Source organism: Rhodofomes roseus (genome assembly GCF_022264815.1).
Source record: "Rhodofomes roseus strain CIRM-BRFM 1785 chromosome Unknown C8Q71scaffold_15, whole genome shotgun sequence".
Taxonomy (NCBI): domain Eukaryota; kingdom Fungi; phylum Basidiomycota; class Agaricomycetes; order Polyporales; family Fomitopsidaceae; genus Rhodofomes; species Rhodofomes roseus.
In genome coordinates, this window is record NW_025952971.1 from 254,223 (window position 1) to 276,342 (window position 22,120).

At 55.6% G+C, this 22,120-nt stretch overlaps 7 protein-coding genes across 7 annotated transcripts; 4 read left to right on the forward strand and 3 right to left on the reverse strand.

Annotated features, from left to right (window-relative positions):
- Positions 1-2,058: 2,058 nt before the first annotated feature.
- C8Q71DRAFT_711420 (APC amino acid permease) lies at positions 2,059-4,201 on the reverse strand (the record flags this gene model as incomplete). The annotated part of the gene is made up of 10 exons (XM_047920808.1): positions 2,059-2,241; positions 2,303-2,701; positions 2,759-2,928; positions 2,983-3,090; positions 3,144-3,206; positions 3,263-3,354; positions 3,411-3,512; positions 3,573-3,766; positions 3,833-4,015; positions 4,070-4,201. The coding sequence occupies 10 exons, from the start codon at positions 4,199-4,201 to the stop codon at positions 2,059-2,061; spliced, it is 1,626 nt and encodes a 541-aa protein (XP_047776975.1).
- A 566-nt stretch (positions 4,202-4,767) lies between these two features.
- Positions 4,768-5,429, forward strand: C8Q71DRAFT_141738 (uncharacterized protein). The gene is made up of 3 exons (XM_047916554.1): positions 4,768-5,121; positions 5,189-5,325; positions 5,388-5,429. The coding sequence occupies exons 1-2, from the start codon at positions 4,896-4,898 to the stop codon at positions 5,260-5,262; spliced, it is 300 nt and encodes a 99-aa protein (XP_047776976.1). The 5' UTR covers positions 4,768-4,895; the 3' UTR covers positions 5,263-5,325; positions 5,388-5,429.
- A 366-nt stretch (positions 5,430-5,795) lies between these two features.
- On the forward strand, positions 5,796-9,158 carry C8Q71DRAFT_141730 (Hsp70 protein-domain-containing protein). The gene is made up of 13 exons (XM_047916553.1): positions 5,796-5,864; positions 5,933-6,199; positions 6,256-6,268; positions 6,327-6,341; positions 6,391-6,486; positions 6,556-6,748; positions 6,817-6,919; positions 6,987-7,537; positions 7,596-7,879; positions 7,943-8,146; positions 8,210-8,324; positions 8,378-8,510; positions 8,567-9,158. Exons 2-13 carry the CDS (start codon positions 5,974-5,976, stop codon positions 8,677-8,679), a joined length of 2,046 nt encoding a protein of 681 aa, XP_047776977.1. The 5' UTR covers positions 5,796-5,864; positions 5,933-5,973; the 3' UTR covers positions 8,680-9,158.
- A 379-nt stretch (positions 9,159-9,537) lies between these two features.
- C8Q71DRAFT_823333 (heat shock protein 70) lies at positions 9,538-12,124 on the forward strand. The gene is made up of 9 exons (XM_047926236.1): positions 9,538-9,734; positions 9,792-9,804; positions 9,854-10,154; positions 10,211-10,313; positions 10,369-10,919; positions 10,975-11,246; positions 11,297-11,500; positions 11,553-11,866; positions 11,928-12,124. Exons 1-9 carry the CDS (start codon positions 9,575-9,577, stop codon positions 12,035-12,037), a joined length of 2,028 nt encoding a protein of 675 aa, XP_047776978.1. The 5' UTR covers positions 9,538-9,574; the 3' UTR covers positions 12,038-12,124.
- C8Q71DRAFT_768887 (acyl-CoA N-acyltransferase) lies at positions 12,125-13,378 on the reverse strand. The gene is made up of 5 exons (XM_047924268.1): positions 13,109-13,378; positions 13,038-13,056; positions 12,856-12,985; positions 12,751-12,806; positions 12,125-12,692 (listed from the first exon to the last, which is right to left on the reverse strand). Exons 1-5 carry the CDS (start codon positions 13,237-13,239, stop codon positions 12,423-12,425), a joined length of 606 nt encoding a protein of 201 aa, XP_047776979.1. The 5' UTR covers positions 13,240-13,378; the 3' UTR covers positions 12,125-12,422.
- On the forward strand, positions 13,369-20,650 carry C8Q71DRAFT_141981 (nucleoporin Nup186/Nup192/Nup205). The gene is made up of 13 exons (XM_047916555.1): positions 13,369-13,605; positions 13,661-14,107; positions 14,275-18,663; positions 18,721-18,885; positions 18,938-19,059; positions 19,115-19,264; positions 19,313-19,451; positions 19,502-19,603; positions 19,652-19,723; positions 19,776-19,915; positions 19,965-20,088; positions 20,140-20,339; positions 20,394-20,650. The coding sequence occupies exons 1-13, from the start codon at positions 13,434-13,436 to the stop codon at positions 20,526-20,528; spliced, it is 6,357 nt and encodes a 2,118-aa protein (XP_047776980.1). The 5' UTR covers positions 13,369-13,433; the 3' UTR covers positions 20,529-20,650.
- On the reverse strand, positions 20,603-21,660 carry C8Q71DRAFT_768890 (ER-to-golgi vesicle protein transport Sft2). The gene is made up of 6 exons (XM_047924269.1): positions 21,384-21,660; positions 21,173-21,283; positions 21,089-21,115; positions 20,919-21,036; positions 20,819-20,860; positions 20,603-20,771 (listed from the first exon to the last, which is right to left on the reverse strand). The coding sequence occupies exons 1-6, from the start codon at positions 21,596-21,598 to the stop codon at positions 20,661-20,663; spliced, it is 624 nt and encodes a 207-aa protein (XP_047776981.1). The 5' UTR covers positions 21,599-21,660; the 3' UTR covers positions 20,603-20,660.
- Between the last annotated feature and the right edge of the window lie 460 nt (positions 21,661-22,120).

Below are 22,120 nucleotides of genomic sequence, written 5' to 3' on the forward strand. Positions count from 1 at the left end.
ACGATCGCCAGCCACGACGCCACATAATGTGCTCGGTATGCCGTCACCAAAGTGTTCGACTTAGCTACGTTCTAAACGGCCTCATGACAGCTTTCCATTCAGCGACCGATGATCTCACAACATCACGAGGCAGAACATCTTGAACTACGGAAAATCCGTCAGTGTGATGCGAAGAGAACGAACTGGCCAATCAACCTGAAGCACACTTGGCAGCTTGAGGATCGCTACGAATCCGGTCCCCAACTCAGGGAAGTTTGTCTCGACAATACTGTTACATGGACGAACCCAAAGAGAACGAGGGTTTCTCCCTCGCCTATCCGGCAATCCACCACACGCCCACGGATTTCTTGCACGATCAAGAGCCTTCCTACTCCCAGTGATGCTCGCCTTGTAGACCTCTGCGCCGTAGAATCAAACGAGACACGCCAAACAGAAGTGCGTCGAGTCAATTCACTAGAATCATTCCAACAGAATGTAGGTGTGTTCGCACCCTGCCTCACGCTTGTTCTCACACTTCGCGATGACAGTCGTATTGGTCATGTTCGACGGCCTGTGCATGACTCGGCGGAACTTGGCCTTTCGATTTGCTCAGGAGTGGGAAATGGCTTAAACCGAGGTAAGTCTATCGCATTGTAGTTCTGTTCCGTTCTGAAGCATGCACAGGCAATACGTACTCTCGACTGGGCCGCCGCGAACACCCTTAGCGTCACACCGCCGTATTCAGCTCCGTGCACTGTTCCCTGACCCCCCTCGACCATTCGACGTCCAAGGACCATGGCAACCGGTCAACGTTCAACGCTCACATCCTATATTGTCAGGAGAGACGGTGACTGCCTTGCTACTACTCCCTGTTTCGCCGGCGAGCCTCTTCCGACATGCAGTGCCAACGAGCGCAGGGCCCGTCGTTGAGTTCACTGTCGACCAAGCAAGCGGGCTTGTGGACTTCCAACCAGTGGTCCGTCAACGTCCGCAGGAGGCCCCTGTGCGTACACCCATTACACCCGCACACCACCGGTTCGGGCATAGGCGCTTCTTCGCCGGCTTCTGCTTGTGCATCAATCGCAGATGCTGCCAGTCATCCTGCGATATTCCTTGATACCCGCAGATACTGCCGTTTTCACGTTTCCATCCGCAGGGGTAGATTTTCTGCTGGATTTTGTGCCGTCGCGCGACCTTCGTTGGGCGGCACTCACCCTCAGATGAGCCGACGGCATCCTCTTCTCGAGTTCGCTTGATGTCAACAAAGGTGAGCGTCCCTTCTTATCTTCTTCCGACAGTGCTCCTGCCAGTGCGCCGCACGCTTCTTGCTGTTGTCGAGACAGCACACAAAGCAGCTTGCTGACGCCGTGCGCCTTCCCTCAGATGAACTCAATGGTCCACTCCGAACTACCACTCCCGCAGACGGACATCTACTCTCCAATGCAGCCCCCAAGGCCCGGACGAGATAACAGCGAACTCGTTCACGGACCTGTCTAAACGCTTCAGATGAAACTAGAATTCCAGCGACATACAGATCAACTACCATAAACACACTCAAGACAGACATTGCCCAGCTATTGCTCGTGAGTTGTTCCTGCTGGTGCCATCATTCCACGCCTGACGGGCCTCAGGTTACATCCGCAACTCCTGCTCAAATTAAGGTCTATGGTTGTTACCGCAAGGGAGGGCGACAGAGAACTTCTTGGTGAAAGAGCCAGGACGCCCGTCTCCGACCGACCTCTTACGGCCATCCAAGTAGGAAACGGGGTTCCCTACCTGGACGACCGTTAGAGGCTAGTTGATAGACTGGGGGGATTCGTTGGGCAGCGTATGACCACGGTCGAAAGTGAGTGCCGCTAATGTCCCTAGCGACCGCTGCCGAAGATTGTGACCCGTGCATATGGCGTCGTCGAAGGAGAGTACTGCGTATACACATTGCTCACCACCCGTCTTCTCCGCCTGACGCGCCCTGTCATCGACGTCGCGCTATCGGCGGTAAAACTAACATGGTACCAGTAAGCAATTCGTCTGTCATTACATCGTCGTTCACGCGTACAATACATATCTCTACGTAACCCGTCAAGCACTCTGCTCCGCAACAGACGCCCCACCCTTCTTCTCCAACGTATCCTGGCTCTGCCTCGGCGAGTTCGCCGCTGTCCGCTCGATCGTCGACACAGGGCCCGTGAACCAGTGCACGCCGCCGTACACCGGGAAGTAGTACCACACGAGCGACAGGATAAGCACTCCCCCAAGCACGACCTACACCAACCAACGATACAGCGTGAGCGAGGCGTCCCATGAATACGGGGGATAGACGTACGACAGCGTAGTTCATATCCGCCACATCTGTCTGCGGCGTCGTCGGGAACAAAAACACGATGCCCATAAACGCCATCCACGCGATCGCCACCGCCGCCACGGGTGCACTCCATCTTCCCAAGCTAAACGGGCCCGGCTGGAAGTCATTGTCGCCCAGGAACCGCGCGGCGATCGGGATCGCGTACGCAACATAGAGCGCGACGACTGACAGTGAGAAGATCGCGTTGATGGCGGCATCGCCCGCGAAGGCGAGAAGGCCGAGCAGCAGCGAGAAGGCACATGTGAAGTAGACGGTATTGACGGGTGTACCGGTAAAGGAGTTCATGCGGTAGAGCCATGACGAGAAAGGCAGCGCGCCGTCGCGCGAGAAGGCGAAGGACTGGCGGGATGCAGCAAGTACCTTTGCGTTGTAGGACGGTGAGAACAAGTGGATGAACGGAAGAGACGGTAGACACACCATAGATGAGCCCATCATGTATTGCACGAGCACGACAAACGCCCAGAGCGCAAGTGTCCCGTTCTTTCCAAAGGCATTGAAGAAGATCTGCGCCATGGGCTGCCCTACTGGGGAGGACATAATACCATCGAGATCAGTGCCCATGCAAAACGCTAGCGCGACATTGATCGCTATAGTGCATAACATCAGCAATCTGACCCTCGCGATGTGTGACATGCACGTACCCCATCCAAGGACACCCGCGATCCCAATGGCGTACACAATCGCCCAGGGCACAGTTGTCGCTGCGTTACTTGCCTCTTCACTAATGTGTACGCTGGAGTCGAATGAACCTACGGCACACCATGAGAATCTACTAACAGGGCAAAAGGTTTTGAACACGTACAGATCGTCCAGAGCGGCGCAAGGAATGACAGTATGAACGCGTAGCCGTTCGTCCACCCGTTCACTTCAACACAGAGTCAGCCGTGAGTCCAAAGTTGTACAGAAGGATAGCACACGTACAATTAGTGAAATTCCCGAACGCATACGCCGCACTGTTCCGGTACTCCTTCGGCGTAGCAGCAGGCAGCGCAATGATCACCGCCAAACAAAGTCTACCGCATAATTAACATCATACACCATCGTCCGCGCATCTCTATCACGAACTCACAAGACGTTGAGAACGACGTAGACCGTCTGAAGCCGCGCGAGGACCTTCGTGCCCAGACAGCAAATCACGGCGTGCGAAATCACGATCGCCGCGTAGACCCCACTACAATCAGTGTCAGTCCTTCCCTTTTCGATGACTTGTAACTGTGCCAGATCCACGCACAAGACTTGACCCGCAGTCGCGGAGAAGCTCTGGTTGGGCGACCCGATGGATACAGCAGCCATGACCTGCACTGCGCACCCCCAGTCGATTGACGCGATCGACGCAATGGACCCAATCGTGTTCGCGTATCCCACGATCCACGCGAGCAGATTCCGCCAGCGCGGCGAGGACAGGGAGTGCGTCCAGAAGTAGAGCTACAGCAGACAAGCACCGCGGCGCTCGTCAGCTCCGAGGACACGAAAGGAAGACAAATGACGTACCCCGCCAGACGTAGGCGCCGCGCTAGCCAGCTCCGCCATGGACATCCCGACGAGAAGGATGAAGATGCTCGCGACGAGCCAGCCCCAGACCATCGCCGCTGCCCCTCCGCTTGGTAACGAGTCAGAGAGCACAGACGCTATTGACGGAAGCAATCCGATGATGCTGAACGCGATGCCAAAGGTCTATGAAGAAGTCAATATCGCGTAAACTTGTGAAGGCAGAACGCGCTGGCGCACCTCAAGCCCAGTGAACTCTCGTTTGAACTCCTGCTTGTACCCGAGACTTGCAAGGAGCGCCTCGTCCGCCGCTGCGATATTTGGCCGTGCGGATGCACCGTTTGGATGCGTTTTCTCGATGTCAACCGTCATGATGCGTGAGGTCGTCGAGTCTGAAGTGTAAAAGCTTGCGACCGACGAGGGCGAGTCGTGTGATGGCTCCAGGAATAGGAAGAGGTTCTTTCGAGTCACTGGCGGATCCGAGGCACAGAACTCAATAAACAGCACAAGACGCAATAGCGGTCCGTAGACGGTGGGAGATGGGAGCTGAAGCTACCTCCGGTGGCCCGCTGTCTTATCTGGCGTATTCCCCGCGCGCCTCAGTGCGGGACCAGCATGGGTCGTCCTCGCTAAGATAAGGAGGCACTCTTTATGGAGCGGTGCGCTCAAATTGCTGCATGGTTGTGTCGGCCGTCATCAGCTGGGTGGAGATGCTCCGGGAAAGACAGCACAGCGCCTGCAAATTTGCAAGGCCAGAGCGCGAGCTGCGGTCGACGTACGGTGGGAAAGAGAAGGTGTATACGGGTATCATGTGGGGCAAATGAAGGAATGTCTCCTTTCCCTGCAGCGATCGTCGGGGGGAGGTATGTATGCGGGAAGGTCTGAATATGAGCGTAAGCGTGGCTGGAATTGGGAGAGAGAGGCGACTCACGCGAGACGATAGTCAGAAAATCGTAGTAGCGCTCGATCGTATGAGTGGGGATCTAAGTTGGATCTAAGATCGAGGAACCCGCCACAGCGCTAAGGGCGCAGCCGACGGATTATACTTGCCCCAAAGCGGGCATGTATGTCGGACTACCGCCACCACCTTCCGCTCTTGCTGCTAAGCTTCAGCTCCAGCCCTTCAGAAGGACGTCTTGTACGCCACACTATACAGCAATTGAATTCAACGAAATGCAATGGTCAAAGAGCAACGAGAACATGCCATCATGAGTCCGACGTGACAGGGCTTCCATTCGCGGTGGCTAGGGCCAGCGTTCTGCGCGCGATGACGAAGGCCCGGTGTTCGCTGAGTATTGGGCATAGTGATACCTTTCCCATAATGGCTCGAGTGCGTTGCTGAAATCCGTGTTTCTGAAGGGATGTCGCGCGCTTTTCCTATCGTTATGGCGTTCACAGAGCTCCGAGTCCGAGGGCGCAGGCTGTATGCGTGAGTCTGAGCGGCCCCGCTAGCGCCGTCTTGCGCTATATGGGTGGTAGTGCCGGGTGTCTGAGAGGTGTGCGCACGACGAAGGCTCGGCCTATATACGTTAAGCAGGCTGACCTATGACATGTTTAGAGCTAAGAGCGGAACCTCCGCGAGCGATCGAGACGCTGGGGACACAATCCGGAGCCAACGTGTCAAGCGTGAAGAGTTGGTCGGCTGAGGGGTGGAAGGTGTGCGAAGAAACATGATGGCTGCTACTGAAGACGATCTCTCCTTATATGCAGAGTCAGTGCGTGATTTGTGAACGAACAAGACAAAATACGCGATATTGCGCAAGTCCTCTCCCGCCGGCGCTTCCGGCACCCGCCACCTGCAGGCGCAGAACCTTTCCTGGTTTCCGCAAAAGGCGAATCCCGACAGGATCGTACATACTTACCAATGTCCTGCGGATGAGGATGGGCCTCGTGATCACATCCACTGTCGAACGACCGCATTTGACTAAGGCATGTCAATGTCATGTTGATGGCACGTCACTCCCTAGATCGCAGCCATGACTGGACCAATACTGCAAGACTGACGTGGCTACTACTCAGCTAAGGAGACACGTAGGTACGTGCGAACACTATCAGTATGTGTGTCTTGGGATACATAACAGACAGAAACGTCTTTGACGCTAGGATACCCTCGCAACTTCCTTCCGAGTTCTGCAATTGCCATCATGACGCTTGCTGGCTGTGTTCGAGACCCTTGTTCGTCGAATCGTCTGCCCATTGCCATTCAGAGACCGACAGCAGCACGATCATGGCCCCCACTTGCCGCGTCTGGGCTGGCTTTCATTCTGCTACTCATTTGTATACTGATATGTCCCACCCTGGCAATGGCACGCTTGGAAGTCCGGCCTGACTCGGACTCGGACTCACCGTATGGCACTGTCATCGGAATCGGTGAGTCGCAGGGCAACCAGCTTCAGGGACTTCAATGATCATACTGTTATTCGCAGACATTGGGACTACGTAAGAGGCCTCGAGCTCACATTAGTGTGCATATGCTTACTCGTACTCTGAACATCAGATACAGCCGGTCAGCGTGAGTCCAAGTCCTCCGCGACGCAGGCGTATTCTCACTCAACTCTTAGTGTTTACTCCCGCGAAGGTACAATCGAGATCATTCCCAACGCGGCTCGTCGTGCAGCGACACCCTCTTTGATACACGTCGTCGATGGACTGCCACGGTTAGTTTTTCTCATTGAGCGGTGTCGCTGGACGGTTTCCATTTACATTTGAATGTCGGTCTACCTCAGGGTCTATGGATCATCGCCTGATGATGTCGAAGTTCTCCCCGGACTTGTCATCTCCGACTTTGCGTTTCTTCTCGGACGAACGTACGATGACCCGGAAGTGCAGAGTTACCTCCAGCGCTGGCCGTTCACCGTGCTGGAGCGTGATGGGAAGCCCATTGTTCAGGTTGAGGCGAATGGTACAAAGAACGAGTTTGTACGCTGCTTCAGTCATCCACTATTCGTACGTAAAACTGACGACACCGCTCATGTTTGCATCTTCAGACCCCAGAAGCCCTTACGGGCACGATGCTAGCATACCTCAAGGCGAGCGCAGAGGCGGATCTCGGATGGGGCATAACCCACGTCATATTGACCGTCCCCTCTTGTGCGTCTTCCCTTCATATCGCAACCCCCTTTGTACGACTCATTACTTTCACACTGTCTTGCAACAGATTACAACGATGCCCAGCGTCAGGCCGTCAAGGATGCCGCCACCCTTGCGAATCTGACTACACTCCGAGTGGTGAATGAGCCCGAGGCCGCTGCCATCGCCTACGGTCTAAGCGAGAAATCCGGGGAATCGACAGCGTTGGTCGTCGATCTCGGCGGAGGCGCGCTGGACGTTACGCTGCTCGGCGTGGATGATGGTGTTTTCGAGATACTCGCGGCGTCGAGCAATCCTGACGTCGGGGGTCGGGAGTTTGACGAGCGGCTCGTTGAGTATGCGGTGAAGAAGTACTCGGCGCTGCTGGGGGACGACTTGACAAAAGATACGGTGCGAATGCAACGCTTGCGGTGGACGGCCCAACGGGCGAAGGAGGCGCTTTCAAACGCCGAATCTACCTCCATCCGCGTAGACATACCAGGGCAAGAGGTTGCGATTAACATCGCACTGTCTAGGCGCGATTTTGTTGAGCTCACCAAGGACCTTTTCCGCCGAACGACGGAGGAGGTCGACAAGGTGATCCAAGAAGCGGGCCTGACGAAGCAGGATATCGACCACGTACGCACTCCTTTCGTAACACTCCTCTCTCGCAGCGTCGACGATTGATTGTCATCAGATCCTCTTGGTCGGAGGGTCCGCGCGTATCCCTTACATGCATCAACTCCTCACCTCACACCTTGACAAAGCATCTTTGTCGGTGCCTCATCTCGAGCCCGACGAAGTGGTTGTCTCTGGGGCTGCAATACAGGCTGCCATCATTTCTGGAACTCGCGACATGGGTGCCAGCTGCATATTAGCAAATGACATCTTACCTCTCACTATCGGCGTCGAAGCGGACGACGGGCGGATGGCGCCGGTTCTAATACGAAACAGCGTCCTACCCGCAAGGAAACACAGGACGTGCGTGCCCAGCAGCCCGGGCTCATGACTGCAGCAAAATTGTTGAGGCTCTACCACTGACAGGTTCTCAACGATGACGGACGAACAGACTACCGTGACGGTCAAGATCTACGAAGGTGGACACGAGCGCGCGGGGGACAACCGCTTGCTTGAGACGTTCCAGCTGACGGGCATCGATCCTGCGCCTGCTGGTGTTCCTAACATTCTGGTCGTCTTCGAAGTCGATGCGGACGGGCTGTTGCATGTCTCAGCAACAGACACGAAGAGGTGCGCTGATCGCTTGCATGAACTCGTTAGCATTGATATCGAATACAAGTACACCTTCAGCAGCAGCTCGTCGTCCGTGACCATCACGAATGAGAAGGACAGGCTGTCATTCGAGGAGCTCGAGCAGATGATTCAAGAAGCGGAGCGATCTGAGGCGGAGGCACCTTTTATACCATATGTACGCGTTTCATCCTTCGTGCACCTGTGTCGGTGTTCACGTTTGCGTTACAGCCGGCTCCACCAACACCGACAGCCGAGAACGACTCAGTGCCGTGCAATGATTGCCTGGCAACAAAGGTCGTGGACCAACCTGTACAGCTAGGCCTTGGTGGCCGCTACATCATGTTCATGATGAACTTGGCCGGTGCGCGCCCATGTCCTTTTCAACCTAATTTGCGAGACTTACTGTGATACTTACAGAGAGCATGGATTATGTGTGGTACATGGTCCGCGGTTTCTTCGTGCATCCCGCCCAAGTAGAAGACGTAGAGACAAGAGATGAACCATTAGGTACTGTGATTCGCGAGCTCTAACGAAATGATATGTAGCATTCGTGCTAACACTAGTCCTCCTTGCTGCCATCGCGAGGTCAGGATAGCATCGAACCAAATGCTCGCACTTACTCTATCTAGTATCGACAGTACTTGGGACCTTCATAGGCCCACAGCTTGGTGACCGCGCGCGCCCGGATATTCACTCGTTTATGAAAGCATTGCTACAATACTATGCAACGCGACCCACGAGCACCTGCTCGCATATGGCGCACTGCTCCTTCAGCTTGAGCTCGGGGCCCTTGCGTGACTGCGTCCGCAATGCCTAGCGACGTTGTTTCATGCTAAGTAGATCAGTGACACCGCTACTTTGGATCTTATGTGTGGCATACCAGCGAATGACACGTAGCTCCGGCGTGGCGTGACAGCGCACCAGATTTCGATTTCACGACGGGGAGTTTCGTGCGACACTCAAGTCTCAGTCAGGTTTCTGCGTCGGATCTGACCAAGAGCTGACTCTACTGTATTAAGTTCCTTCCTATGAATACGTGTCCCAAAGACGTGGCATCACAAACCACAGCGCGGCAACGCACAGCTTCATCGGAGGTGGTCAGAAATTTACGGTGGCAGGGCGTTATGTAGACCCCTGGTACTGCTTTGGAAGGTTTATTTTCACACTTAGTCGCACAGAGAGATACCCGGTGGCTCCGTAGCGACTTGTTTGCGCATGGATCATAGAACATACGCAGCAATCAAGGAAGGAATAACAGAACATTTGTACGGGCACTGTAGTGCTGTAAAGAGCGATCGCTGACGAAGGAGAGACAGTGCTAGTGTTCGGGGTCCTGCATTTCTGAAGTGTTGACGTGGCGCGCCGACGCGCGAAATATAAGAGCGCGTCGACGACGCGTGCACAACTCACAACACTTCCTCCATCATGTCTCTGGCCCGCCGTCCAACGCGGTCGCAGTCGCGCCGTGTGGTGTCGTCAATATCCCTTCTCTTCCTTGCTTTCGTCGCCCTCCTTTGCTTGTGCCCCGTCGCGGTCAGTGCCGATGAGGACAAGCGGTCGGAGTATGGCACGGTCATTGGTATCGGTGAGTCTATACAGTGCCTACATGACGGCAGCGTACTGATTAGCATATCGCCTACAGATCTTGGTACAACGTAAGCTTGTCCGGGGTTCCATTGTTGGTACGTGCTAATGTTGCTGCAGCTACTCTTGCGTAGGCGTACAACGAGGAGGCCGTGTGGAGATCATTGCGAACGACCAGGGTCACCGGATAACGCCATCATGGGTCAGCTTCACGGACGACGAACGTCTTGTTGGTGACGCGGCGAAGAACGCTTTCCACTCCAACCCCGAGAACACCGTCTTCGACGCGAAGCGGCTCCTTGGCCGCAAGGTTGACGACCCGGAGGTGCAGCGCGATATGAAGCACTGGCCATTCAAGATCATCGGCAAGAACGACAAGCCCGTCATTCAGGTGCAGTATCGGGGTGAGACGCGTGAATTCGTGAGTTTCTTTTTGTTCCCGCATGCGTATGACGGCTATCTGAAGTCGCGCATCAGACTCCGGAGGAGATCTCTGCCATGGTTTTGAGCAAGATGAAGGAGACTGCTGAGGCATACCTCGGCAAGACTGTCACCCACGCAGTTGTCACTGTCCCAGCTTGTGCGTGATTTCCAATTGCGTGGCCTTCGGCCACAGTTGCTGACCGCATATCTAGACTTTAATGACGCTCAGCGTCAAGCCACGAAGGATGCGGGCACGATTGCCGGTCTGCAGGTCCTCCGTATCATCAACGAGCCGACGGCCGCTGCCATCGCGTACGGTCTCGACAAGAAGGGCGGCGAGTCGCAGATCATCGTCTATGATCTCGGTGGTGGAACCTTCGACGTCTCCCTGCTCTCTATCGACGACGGCGTCTTTGAGGTCTTGGCGACTGCCGGTGACACCCACCTCGGTGGCGAGGACTTCGACAACCGCGTGATGGACCATCTCATCAAGCAGTACAAGAAGAAGACCGGTACCGATGTGTTGAGCAACCTGCGTGCGATGGGCAAGCTGAAGCGTGAGGTTGAGAAGGCCAAGCGTACGCTGTCCAGCCAGCAGTCCACTCGTATCGAGATTGAGAGCTTCGAGAACGGCAACGACTTCTCGGAGACGCTCACTCGGGCGAAGTTCGAGGAAATCAACATGGACCTCTTCCGGAAGACGATGAAGCCGGTTGAGCAGGTGCTCAAGGACGCGAACCTCAAGAAAGAGGATATCGATGAGGTGAGTACTCGACCGACGTGGAGCATCCGGCCGTCGTCTGACCTTCGTATGGTAGGTTGTCCTCGTCGGTGGTTCGACCCGTATCCCCAGGGTCCAGCAGCTCCTCAAGGAGTACTTTGGCAAGGAGCCGTCGAAGGGTATCAACCCTGACGAGGCCGTCGCCTACGGTGCTGCCGTCCAGGGTGGAATTCTTTCTGGTGACGAGAGCCTTGGCGACATCGTCCTGGTCGATGTCTGCCCGCTCACACTCGGTATCGAGACTACCGGTGGGGTGATGACCAAGCTCATCCCCCGTAACACGGTCATCCCTACGCGCAAGAGCCAGATGTAAGTCATCATACCTGGCGCCGGGTGCATGCTAACCTCGGCGACGTTAGCTTCTCTACGGCCGCGGACAACCAGCCCACGGTGTTGATCCAAGTTTTCGAGGGAGAGCGGTCGATGACGAAGGACAACAACTTGCTCGGCAAGTTCGAGCTTTCCGGCATCCCGCCCGCGCCTCGCGGTGTCCCGCAGATTGAGGTGTCATTCGAGATCGACGCGAACGGTATCATGAAGATATCTGCGATGGACAAGGGAACGTGAGTACAATTCTCGGTCTTTCTTCAGGGTTGTCGCTGACGGAATTGACAGTGGCAAGTCGAACTCCGTCACGATTACGAACGAAAAGGGTCGCCTGTCGCCCGAGGATATCGAGCGGATGGTCAAGGAGGCGGAGGACTTCGCCGCGGAGGACGAGGCGCAGCGGAAGCGCATCGAAGCACTCAACGCCCTGTCGTCGTTCGTGTACGGCCTCAAGGCGCAGCTCGCGGACCCGGAGAACCTGGGCGGCAAGCTGGACGAAGACGACAAGAAGAAACTGCTCGAGATCATCAAGGATGTCACGGACTGGATCGACGAGTTCGGCCAAGGCTCGAGTGCGGAGGATCTCGAGGAGAAGCTCCAGGGTGCGTTGTTATGGTTTGCCGAGTCGATTGAAAGCGGTATTGATGTCGTTTGTTTATTCAGAGGTGCAGGCGAAGGTGTCGCCGATTACGAGCAAGATCTACGCGGGTGGCGACTATGCGCCCGGTGCAGACGACGAGCAGGACCCGCTTCACTCTCACGACGAGCTGTAGTGGACTTGTTACGCAGTCACGAGAGGCTTGTTTACTTATTCTTTTGGAGGCAAAATAATATATTAGACTCAGTATACTCAATCGTGCCGTACATCGTTGCGGCGGTGCTTCGCATTGGGACTAGAGGTGCAGGATGTGGACGCGCCGCGGCAGACACCTCCACAGCACGAGGCAAAGGCAGAAGGCTATTCGGGTTGGTCTCGACTAACGTACACTGTTCTACAGCTGAGGCTACAAGGCGTAGTGGGGAGCACGAAGTGAAATACATCGCCAGACTGAGTGTCATAAATACCGTGATGCGGCACGGATGGCGGCTGCAGTCCAGAAGAGAGTACGGTGAAAGTGCCAAGCAGGAATCGGCGATCGCGGACGCATACGGTATTCTCTAACGTGCGGAAGCTTCATCGGCGTCGTAAGGTAGGGGAGGTATAGGGACCATCCGTGGTGGTGCGAGGAAAAGCGGCCTCGGTGGTATCGGCGATGGGATGCCGATGTCGTCCTGTTGGTCTTCGGAGCCCGGAGGTACCACCAGGACAAGCCTGAATGCGTCCTTTCCGTTGAGATAGAAGCGGAACAGTCGCTTCTCACGTATGAACCCGAGAGATTCATACAGAGAGAGCGCGGCTGAGTTGTCAAACTCCGTCTCGAGGACGACCTGTCAAGGGTCAAGTGAAGGTGAACGACCAAGGCAAACTTTGCGCGCATATACTCACCTCTTCGACTCCGTGTTGCTTCATGATAGCGAGAGAACGACGAACAAGCGTACTGGCTGATGTGATGTCAACCTCAGCCTGAGTGCAACCTAGATGACTACGCACCGATACCCCGCTTCCGCCAGTCTCGATGCACGCTCAGCATCGCAATGTACCCTCTATTCCGCGTCTCCCTGTGCATGCTTTGTTTGCACACGATAACGCCTACAGGGTCGGAGTTCTCGTCGGGATACGCCTGCATTGTCGTCTCACTATGCTGTTTCGCACATCGGGGCGACTGAGCTCACTAGGAAGGATAGATGAGGCCTGATTTTGTTAGCAACGTTGTCGCCAAGTGACAAGATGCAAAAAGGCTCACCACTGCCGCAAGAAGTACCGATAAGTGTATATGACATACGGCTCGCTCAGTTCATGCTGGACGAGAGACATGATGTGACGCAAATCGGACTCGCCCGTATATTGACGGTACACAATGGGGCTGGAACTCATGCTCGTCGCCGGATGCAGAGAGTAGAGGCTATGTGCAGCGAGGGGACGGAGTCAGACTCGTGGACGACGCGAGGGGCGTGGCGAAGAAGGACCGAGCGCCGGAACGCGCTTGAGCGCGTCGAACGCGTCGAACGCCCAAAGCGTGTTCGACCGCCACCACCACTTTCGCCGCGGTCGACGGCAACATCTGCACTATGGCCTCCGTGACACAGCTGCGGACTCTGCTGTTGTCTGCATTCAGCCCACGAGGGCTTCAAAATGGCGAGCAAGAGTTCTTCGAAGAGCTCATGGCTCACAAGCCGCTGTTGACGAACCTTTACGACATCGGGCCACGAAACCCCCAAGAACAACGCGAGCTGGAAACTGGTGCGTTTTTAGCCCTCTCTAGACGGCGGCGTGTTCTCAGTGATCCGGTTTTTAGGCAAGATCTCGGTCAATGGGAGACCGCACGCGGTGAACCCAGACTTCGCGCGACAAGCCCTCTTTATATCCCAAGAACTCAACGTGTCGGAGCGATACGTTACGAGCCTCCTCCAAAATGTCATGTCTGCGAATCCGAACGTGCCCATGGAGCGCTGCATCGAGGCCACCATTCTCGAGTTCCACACTCGAAGACGCCACCTCGCCGACTGCCTGCGCTACATCTTCGAGGCGACGCAATTAGCGGAGACGGTAGGCATTCCGGCTCTGTACGTTCGGGTCGAGATGTTCGTACGTCAACAGCTGCTCCCTCCGACGAAGGGACCAGGCAATACTCTTTCAATAGCGATGAGGATGTTTCAGGAGATACATAGTCTCGGGAACGTGATAGAGAAGGTACAAGCGGCGAGGCAGAATGCGAAGAGTGATACGGCTGCGCCAGGGCAAGGTGAGCACATTCATTCACGGGTTCTCTCCACCGTCTCTTCCCAGTGGCGGCACGTCGACGGTCATATCGGCCGTGTTATCGGGCCAGGCTGACGCGTAGGCCCGCGTGCATATACCCACCTTCATGCTTCTCGTTGTTTAGAGGCTGATGCTGTATGTTCTGATTAGGTGTCCAACCATCGCTCGGCGCGGACATTCTCGCTGCGCGCTGTGACTCGCTGAAATATGAGCGGCGGACCCTCGCTATGGCCCTATACTTCATTGGCCGTCTGGGCTTCCTCTCCCCAGACGAATTGCGGAGGCTCGTTGACTGGCTCGACGCGAATCCCCGACATCCCATGACCTTCTACATACTTCCCGCCGTTCTCTCGGCCTTCGACATCGTCCGGCCTGATGCAAATAGTGGCATGGCTCGCAAACTCGTCGTATCTGATAGGGGCTTCATGAGCTACATGAAGAAGAAACTGGATATCGGCATGGAGTGGAAGGAGCCTGGCCTCAAGGCGTCTATTCTCCTCAAGTGGACTCTCTTCCTCGCTGAGATGCGACAGAGGAATCCATCACTGGAAGATGTGGATGGGTTCAAGACCGAGGAGCTGGAGACGCAGATCTGGAACGCAGTACAGGGTGACTGCTTCACATATCTCTTGCGCATGGTGGCGCGCCTACAGAAGACGCACTCCGCTTACCCGCCTACTTCCTTCGCATCGAACCTTCTTGCCCAAGTCGAGCAGGACCCGTCGCTGGAGCTACCCGTGGACGAGTTCAAGCCCGCCATCCTGGAGGCCTGCGAACTGCTTGTCCGATCCTTGGTCAGTCAAGCCTCGTCTGAACTGCGCAAGATCAAGCAGCGGCAGGAAGACTTGTTGCTTGCTGGTAATCGTACAGCCCAGACACGGGGCTTTCGCTCGTCGCATGCGCAGTCGTCAGTCCGCTTCGCCCCTGGCAACCCGGAGGCAGACAAGCCCGGCACCTCTCCGCGCAACGATATGGCGGTGCTCTTCTCGTTCATTGGCCTCCTCTACTCCATGCTCCCTCCGGAGCGCGCTCTCCACTTCTGGGGAGGTGGCTCCGTACCGGAGGGCAGACGGTCGACGTATGCTGAAACTCTGGAGGCGAGCTCAGGGAAGCTGCCTGCCTTCCTCAACTGGGCTGTCTGGTCTACACAGCCTCGCGACGTAGACATGCTCATGGCACTGTATGACATGCTGGGTGGCCTCGCAACGGGGCAGCAGTGCAGCGAGCTCGCGTACAACTTCCTGGCGCGCGGTGGAGGGGACGTCGTCTCAGGTAACACCCTAGCCTCGTCCTCGTCAGCTCACGTCGCTGGTGGCCCTGCCGTCTCGTGGAGCGCCATTTTTGGGTTGCTCGACTCGTGGGTCACAGCTGGGTCTACGCCGCGTAACAACCAGCCTACTCAACAGATGGCCGGCATGCAGTCTGGCTTCGGTACCTCTCAACAATGGCAGGCGCCGCAGCCACAGCAGCCACCACCGCAACTAGCTTTCACTCAGCAGGACGTTCTGCTGGCGCAGGCCTTCCTACGTCTGCTGGCCACCGTCGCCATACACTCTGTGGCGGTCAGAGTCACGATCAGCGGTCACGCGCGGTTCCGCGCCATCCCCACCCTTGTATCGCTAGTCCCACTTGGCATCCCCCTCGAACTGAAAGGTTCCATCTTCGAGACGTTATCGGCTTTCTGCGAGCCGGGTGCGGGTAGTGCAGGTGTGGAGATCTGTCGGTCGGTATGGATCCTCATGGAACGGATGGAAGTCATCAACGTTCGCGTCAACGCTGGCTTCGGGAGCTCACTTTCGACAGTCAAAGGCGTGGAGGTGGAGTTGGAAGAAGTTGAGGCGGTCTACAAGATGTACCCCGCGACGATCCCGTTCTTGAAGCTCCTCAGCACGCTCATACACACGCCGAAGAGCATCCCGATGAGGCAACGCGTCAGAGACGCGGAGTCGATCAACACAATACCCGAGACTCTTGGACAGCCCTACAGGCAGCCGGGCATTGGCCCATTCTCGTCCTTCGTCATCGACAACGTTTTCTCGAGAATCGGCTCCCGGGAATACCTGCGGCCTACGGATAGGTGGCGGACGAATGATCTCTGCCTCTGTTTCATCGAGCGTTGCTTGGCTAGCTATGACCTCGAGTCTCTCGTGACGAGCGCCGATGAATTGCAGCCGAAAGGCGATGGTCTCCTACATCTCGCTATTCACCCCGGCTACGACATGATGAAGAGGCTCCTCACTACGTCGACTCTGCAGGCCAGTATACTGTCCTACTTAGTCGATGGGCTGGACGGCCTTGACCGAGGGTTCGCAGAGGAAGAGTACTTCTTCAAGACCACAATCGTGCGCGTCCTGCGTATCATTCACCGTGTTCTCGACATTCAAGACATCTTCCTGGACGTCTTCCTCCCGATGCTTGCCGAGCTCAATGATCCTACCGTGGGAGATGTACCGCATGCGTCGTACTTCACGCGCTTTGAGCAGGTTCTCTCCTATGCGCCTGAGCACGTCCCAGCCGTCGCGGCATATGTGGCCTATCCAGCGTACCCTGAGCTTATGCTGCTCAGCGTGAAGATTCTAACCGCCCTGGCTTCTTCGTCATCCTTCTCGCAACTTGCGTTGCTCATCGACAGAAGTGCGGAGTCTGACAGAATCCTGGACGGCTTCGTGGCCATCATGGATTGTGATGTATTGGATGACGTAGATGCCGCGGAGACCTTTGCAGAGCAGAGTACGGGAGCCGGCGCACCTACCGTCGATGAGCCATCCGATGCGCTCTTGCAGGCCATACGCATCGCTGTTCTGGACTTACTCATCCACAACACGCACCAAAACAAGGCCTACCCTAACATCGCACACTGGCTCTTATTCGGTGGCTCTGTGGCCAACCAGATTCAGGACCCCCATGCACTCGGCGCTCGGCGATCTTGCGTTCATTCGATACTCGATCTCCTGAACTCTGGCGTACCTAGGCTGAAAGGCAGAGGACGTGAGCGCAGACATACTGGCGCTCCCGATGCCCTGTTCGCCATCCTGCCAGCCTTGGCGGAACGATGCTACCACGTCATATACGAGCTGTGCAAGCACCCCCGGACTTCCGACTCTACGATGCGATATCTGCGTACACGCGAAGACTTCTTTGCGCGACATCTTGCGGCAATTCCGTTCAAGGTTCCGGCCGCCGAGCAGGATCCGTTCGTGGAAGTCGGCTACAACGATGGTTCGCGCGTCGTCACCAGTGTCCCAAACCTTTCCGCGTTCCTGAAGCTCCGTTCGTGGATAATGGACCTCATCGCCCTCGAGCTCCATGTTCTGGTCAACAAGGGACATCACAAGACAGTCGCGGAACTGCTGGAACTTCTCTTCGGGAGCGAGGGTGGATTCGTCGAGCCTGGGGCGGAAGCCTGGACGGGCGATGCGTTCAAGCCGTTTCGCGAGGTTGGCCAGTCGCATCTGCGCATGATCGAGTTCCTCCAGTCACTGGACTTCGACTGGTCTGATAGCCTGATCGTTCAGCCCGTGGAGCTACAGTTCTTGGGGCAGTTGAATCTGCAGAGCTGCGTCCGCGTGAATGAAGACGGGTGCGAGATAGTGGACCGGACGGCTCTGCTATCGTTGCTAGCATCAGCGCGTAGGACCCTTCATGCCCAGAATCAAGTCATGACGCCTACGCACCTTCAGCAGCTGACGGCCGAGGGCATCTACGTGTTGGAAAGCTGTGCCATCGAGAACCATCGACGGGAGGTCCAATTCGCAGCTGTAAGTGCTTACGAGGCCTGGCGGCGACTCCTTGATATGACTCTCATGAAATGCTTCAACCGGTTACCCTATGACCGTCGAGAAGACATGCTCTTCGATCTCCTCCACGTAATGCCGCTGATCATGCGATCCACCAATACCCAGGAGCCAACTGCCATCTTGCTTGCGGAAGCGATGCTCTCGACAATAACCAAGCTGCGCGAAGATCGGCACCATCAAATAATCCTGCGCTCAGCAGGTGGGGACGTCGAAGCCGGCTCACTACCTGCAGAGCGGCTACACGCTCTCCTTCGCAGCATACTGGAATGCATCGTGGACAATAGTCGGATTGAGCTTGTTCGGGGAAACCTTTACGCATGCCTCGTCAACTATCTGCATTTGGTGCTGTCGTCGGATGGCGCACGAGATGTGGACGCACCCAGCTTGGATTCATCCTTGCTATCGTCGACCAGCCCAGACAGCTTCCCTGCGCCGGACAGCCTGGCCGTCGGGTTCCCTCGCTCCCAAGCAGAAGCGACTCACATCAGTGGTACGCTCTCTGTGTTGAAGAGCGTCATGGAGCGCCTCGTCGTAGTCGTCTCCCGAGATGCCATCGATGGGACGGAAGTCTGGAAGACTGTTGCGTTCATGCTGCTTGACTCGTTGGTTAGACTAGCTCGCTGGGAGAAACACGCGCCAACGGTGCTTCAAGCACTCACGCGGCATGGCTTCCTTGCCGGATTCGTCGGTGGCTTGAAGGAGTCAGATCTGCGACTTCAAGCTGTTTTGAAGCCTGATCCAGGTTCGTACCGCTTGTTGTCGGACTCGTCAACGTGCAGTAACCAACGTTACTTTGCAGATGATCTCAATATGTTGTACGTCTACGAAGCGAAGATGTCTCACCTTATTCGCATGTCACAAAGCCGTCAAGGAGCCGAGCGACTGCTCGAGTCTAGAGCAATCCCTGTGCTGGCTGACTGCGATTATCTTGACGCGAGGCCAGAGGCTGATCAGGCATTCATGGGTAAGCCTTCGCGGGTCGCATATACTATGTCCTGTTGACCGTGACTATGTAGACAACGATTCATTCTTGCCTTCCGCAGTACAGAGGTATCATCAACTGTTTTTGCCGGCTCTTCAGCTCGTTGGTGGAATATTGGTCACGCTTGGCCACCGGCATACGACAGCAGTCAACCAGGTGCGTCCTTACTTCACTGTGTCCGCTCCACTTGTCCAACGCATATCCTACACAGGCTTTGCAGTTCCTTTCAAGCCACAGAGACACTCTGATCATACTTCTCAAGAACGAAGTTGATGATCTCTCTCTGGCCGTGATCGAGGAGATGCGTCTCATCGTCTCATTATGTGCCAACGTACTTCATCTTGTACCCAAGAGCGAGCTAGTAAGTCGCAACCGAGACTGACATGTTAAATGTATTCACCATCCACAGTTTTCCAGCTCGGGCTTTGGAGGTATTCACTCCGCGATCTCAAGCCTCGCCACAGTGTGTCTCGGAAACGCACATTGGTCAGAAGCTGTGAAACCACAGAGCGACGCCGAGCTGGTTGACGCAGGCATAACGAGTCCAGGTTAGTCGACATCGCTCGTCTCTGGTATATGACACTCATCCGGCACACAGCCTATGGGCAGGAAACGAAGTTCCGTTTCGCCGTCCACGACAGGGAACGACTCCTTCGGAGAGCGCTCACTGCATATTTGGGTACTGCTAGCGAGTTCACAGGTGAGATATGTATGATCTACAGAAAGTGCGACCAACTGACAGTCATAGAACCGGACATCACGCTTGTTCTTTCACCGATCATAACGACGCCGAGGGAGGAAAGGACGTCTCGCTTCCTCGGTACGTGCTAGTTTGTAGACCCTGGATTGCTGTGGGCTAATGATTCGTGAAGCTACTGTACCGACCGTCGGCGACGCAATCGAGGCACTGAACCATCTGTGCGACGACCTGTCTTCCTCACTCAAACGGATTGCGGATATATCGGCGGAGCTCAACTCCAAGGCCTACGTCCGAGTGGAGAACATCGAGGACGTACGTAGTATCTCCTTGTTCTCGAGGTCGTGAATTAATGTTGATGCAGATCGTCCCGGTGTCGGACCCCACATTGCTGGACAACCTCGACATGCGGCAGAGGCAGTCGCTGATCGCACGAGAACTGGCACGTTGGCGCACAGCGGCCAGCCGGCGCGCTCACATCACACTGAGTGAGTGTTAATCTTAAGGTCAGGACGTTCGAGCTGACGGCCACCGGACAGGTTCGTTGGAGATGCTCCTGCTGCTCTTGTGGCGACACCTCGACTTCTACTGCGAGGGCAGGCACATCAACAACCCCGACCTCAAGGGCTCGATATCACACGCCATGCGCTTCTCGTCCTCGCCTGACGTTGAGACGTTGAAGATGGAAGCCGCGAGGAAGATTGTGCCTGCATTTCATAGGCTGGAAAGCCTGGACTTGGTGCGTTTTCCCGAAGCCCGCGTAGTAACATGGATGCTGATGCAGTTGCGCCAGACGGAGGAAACTCTTGGGAAAGACTGGCAGTCATACGAGAGCTACATCGAGATCATGACGCGGAGGATCAAGGACACGGTGGGCTTGCAGGATGAACCAGAGCCGGACCAGGACGGGGATACGTCCATTTCGTGAATATTGTGATTTTAAAGCAGGGGTCCCAAGGACAGAATCTTGTGAATATGTATCGTCAGTTCTTCGCAACGAGCGCACCAGACAAGGCGTGCATGAACATCGCACGATAACAACAGTACATAAATATACACGTCAGAACGGGAGCAGGCTGCCGGCCCCCCGCAGGGCCATCTGGCCGCCGAAGCGCAGTGTAGTGATACCTCCTGGGAAGTATGCGAGCACGTAAGAGACTAAAGCGACAACCTATACAGACGTCAGACGGTGCACGGAACGTACTTCATGACACTCACTTGTACGATGGCGCCTATGAGCGACCCGATATATGAATGTGGCTACATAAAGTGTACTCAGCCCTGCACCAAGCGAACATACGCGCAACGTGAGACTTACACCCAAGGAGAAGTATAGTGTAAGTGCCAAACTACCGATGTACGCACATGAGAACGGCAAGCGTTCCTTGGATATGAGGTGTTTCATGTGGTTGATTGGTCCAATGAGGACCGAGAATCTGAGGAGACGTCAAAACAAGTCGTGAACGGACAGTTGATTGCTATAATTACCCAAACATGATCAGCAAGCTCCCCAGGCTATACAAAGAACAGTGCGTCAGACAGGATTGAAGGCAATGAACCGGGGTTGCGTACCTGAATGCAAGTGCGAACTTTGCCGGTCGCAAAGCAATCATGGGTAATGTCAAGAATGCGACGAAGAAGCAGACTGCTGCTCCAATCAAGCAGCCTCCAAATCCTAACAGTCTGCGAGTCGAATGCGAACAAATATGGCCACGTACGGTGGGCAGAACATCGCAAGTGATTCCGTTAGTTCACTCCTGGACAACTACCGGGGTGCTCTCACCTCTCCCATCTTGACAACGCAAAGTATGCCTCCTCGTCATTTGACCGCTCACTCGATCGCAAGGGTATGTAGCCACCTCCAATGGCGTCGTAGAAACGCGCGAACCGCCCAGGAGGAGGGCCGGCCGCGTCCTGCTGGGTATCTGCGTTGTTTGCCTGCGCCCAGCGAAACTGAGAGAGATTACTTCTGAAGGACTGTTCTGCTGAGTTGGACATGATAGACGGCGTCGACGGGGCAGGCAACGAGCAAGACGGAGATGGCAGTGCCGCGGTGGGACGCGTGCGGCTGCGACACCAGCGCTCACCGGCCCGCGCTACCTGGACCAGTTACTCGATTTGGTCGCAGCGCCCACCGAACATCGTGCCTTCAAGTTCAACTAATAGCCTTCTCACCAAGGAACCTGTACTACTCAAGCAGTGACCGCTTCATTATCCGTGCTTCACACTGTTTTTCAAAAGCGTTAGTACGTATGCATTTTCACTGTGCTCTCAATGGACCACGGGCCTCAGAAGTAAGGCTTCGGAGGCTGTTGCAGTCGCCAGCTTGCTGGCACTGACATTCAGTTTGCAGACTCGGACATCTTTATGGGGGATTGGTCTTCAGTACCTCCCTGAGCTTTTTCAAGGGCCATGGCTCAATTATTTGGCAATGACACCTACACGGCCTAGCCATCTCACGGATATTTCTCGAATCGACTACTGGTTTTAAACCCGTTTTCAAGGCGAAACGTCCGCCTG

Coding starts and splice junctions, on each gene's coding strand:
- C8Q71DRAFT_141981 (XM_047916555.1), top strand. CDS start 13,434: ATGGCCTCCGTGACACAGCTGCGGACTCTGCTGTTGTCTGCATTCAGC. Junction 14,108..14,274: donor TACGGCTGCGCCAGGGCAAG/GTGAGCACATTC, acceptor TGTTCTGATTAG/GTGTCCAACCATCGCTCGGC. Junction 19,265..19,312: donor TTGTACCCAAGAGCGAGCTA/GTAAGTCGCAAC, acceptor CACCATCCACAG/TTTTCCAGCTCGGGCTTTGG.
- C8Q71DRAFT_768887 (XM_047924268.1), bottom strand. CDS start 13,239: ATGAGTTCCAGCCCCATTGTGTACCGTCAATATACGGGCGAGTCCGAT. Junction 12,807..12,855: donor CTGGCGGAAGCGGGGTATCG/GTGCGTAGTCAT, acceptor ACATCACATCAG/CCAGTACGCTTGTTCGTCGT. Junction 12,693..12,750: donor AGCAACACGGAGTCGAAGAG/GTGAGTATATGC, acceptor GACCCTTGACAG/GTCGTCCTCGAGACGGAGTT.
- C8Q71DRAFT_141738 (XM_047916554.1), top strand. CDS start 4,896: ATGTCGGACTACCGCCACCACCTTCCGCTCTTGCTGCTAAGCTTCAGC. Junction 5,122..5,188: donor GAAGGCCCGGTGTTCGCTGA/GTATTGGGCATA, acceptor GTGTTTCTGAAG/GGATGTCGCGCGCTTTTCCT.
- C8Q71DRAFT_823333 (XM_047926236.1), top strand. CDS start 9,575: ATGTCTCTGGCCCGCCGTCCAACGCGGTCGCAGTCGCGCCGTGTGGTG. Junction 11,247..11,296: donor CCTACGCGCAAGAGCCAGAT/GTAAGTCATCAT, acceptor CGGCGACGTTAG/CTTCTCTACGGCCGCGGACA. Junction 11,867..11,927: donor TCTCGAGGAGAAGCTCCAGG/GTGCGTTGTTAT, acceptor TTGTTTATTCAG/AGGTGCAGGCGAAGGTGTCG.
- C8Q71DRAFT_768890 (XM_047924269.1), bottom strand. CDS start 21,598: ATGTCCAACTCAGCAGAACAGTCCTTCAGAAGTAATCTCTCTCAGTTT. Junction 20,861..20,918: donor CACTATACTTCTCCTTGGGT/GTAAGTCTCACG, acceptor CACTTTATGTAG/CCACATTCATATATCGGGTC. Junction 20,772..20,818: donor TCATAGGCGCCATCGTACAA/GTGAGTGTCATG, acceptor ACGTCTGTATAG/GTTGTCGCTTTAGTCTCTTA.
- C8Q71DRAFT_141730 (XM_047916553.1), top strand. CDS start 5,974: ATGACGCTTGCTGGCTGTGTTCGAGACCCTTGTTCGTCGAATCGTCTG. Junction 6,920..6,986: donor CATATTGACCGTCCCCTCTT/GTGCGTCTTCCC, acceptor GTCTTGCAACAG/ATTACAACGATGCCCAGCGT. Junction 7,538..7,595: donor CGAAGCAGGATATCGACCAC/GTACGCACTCCT, acceptor GATTGTCATCAG/ATCCTCTTGGTCGGAGGGTC.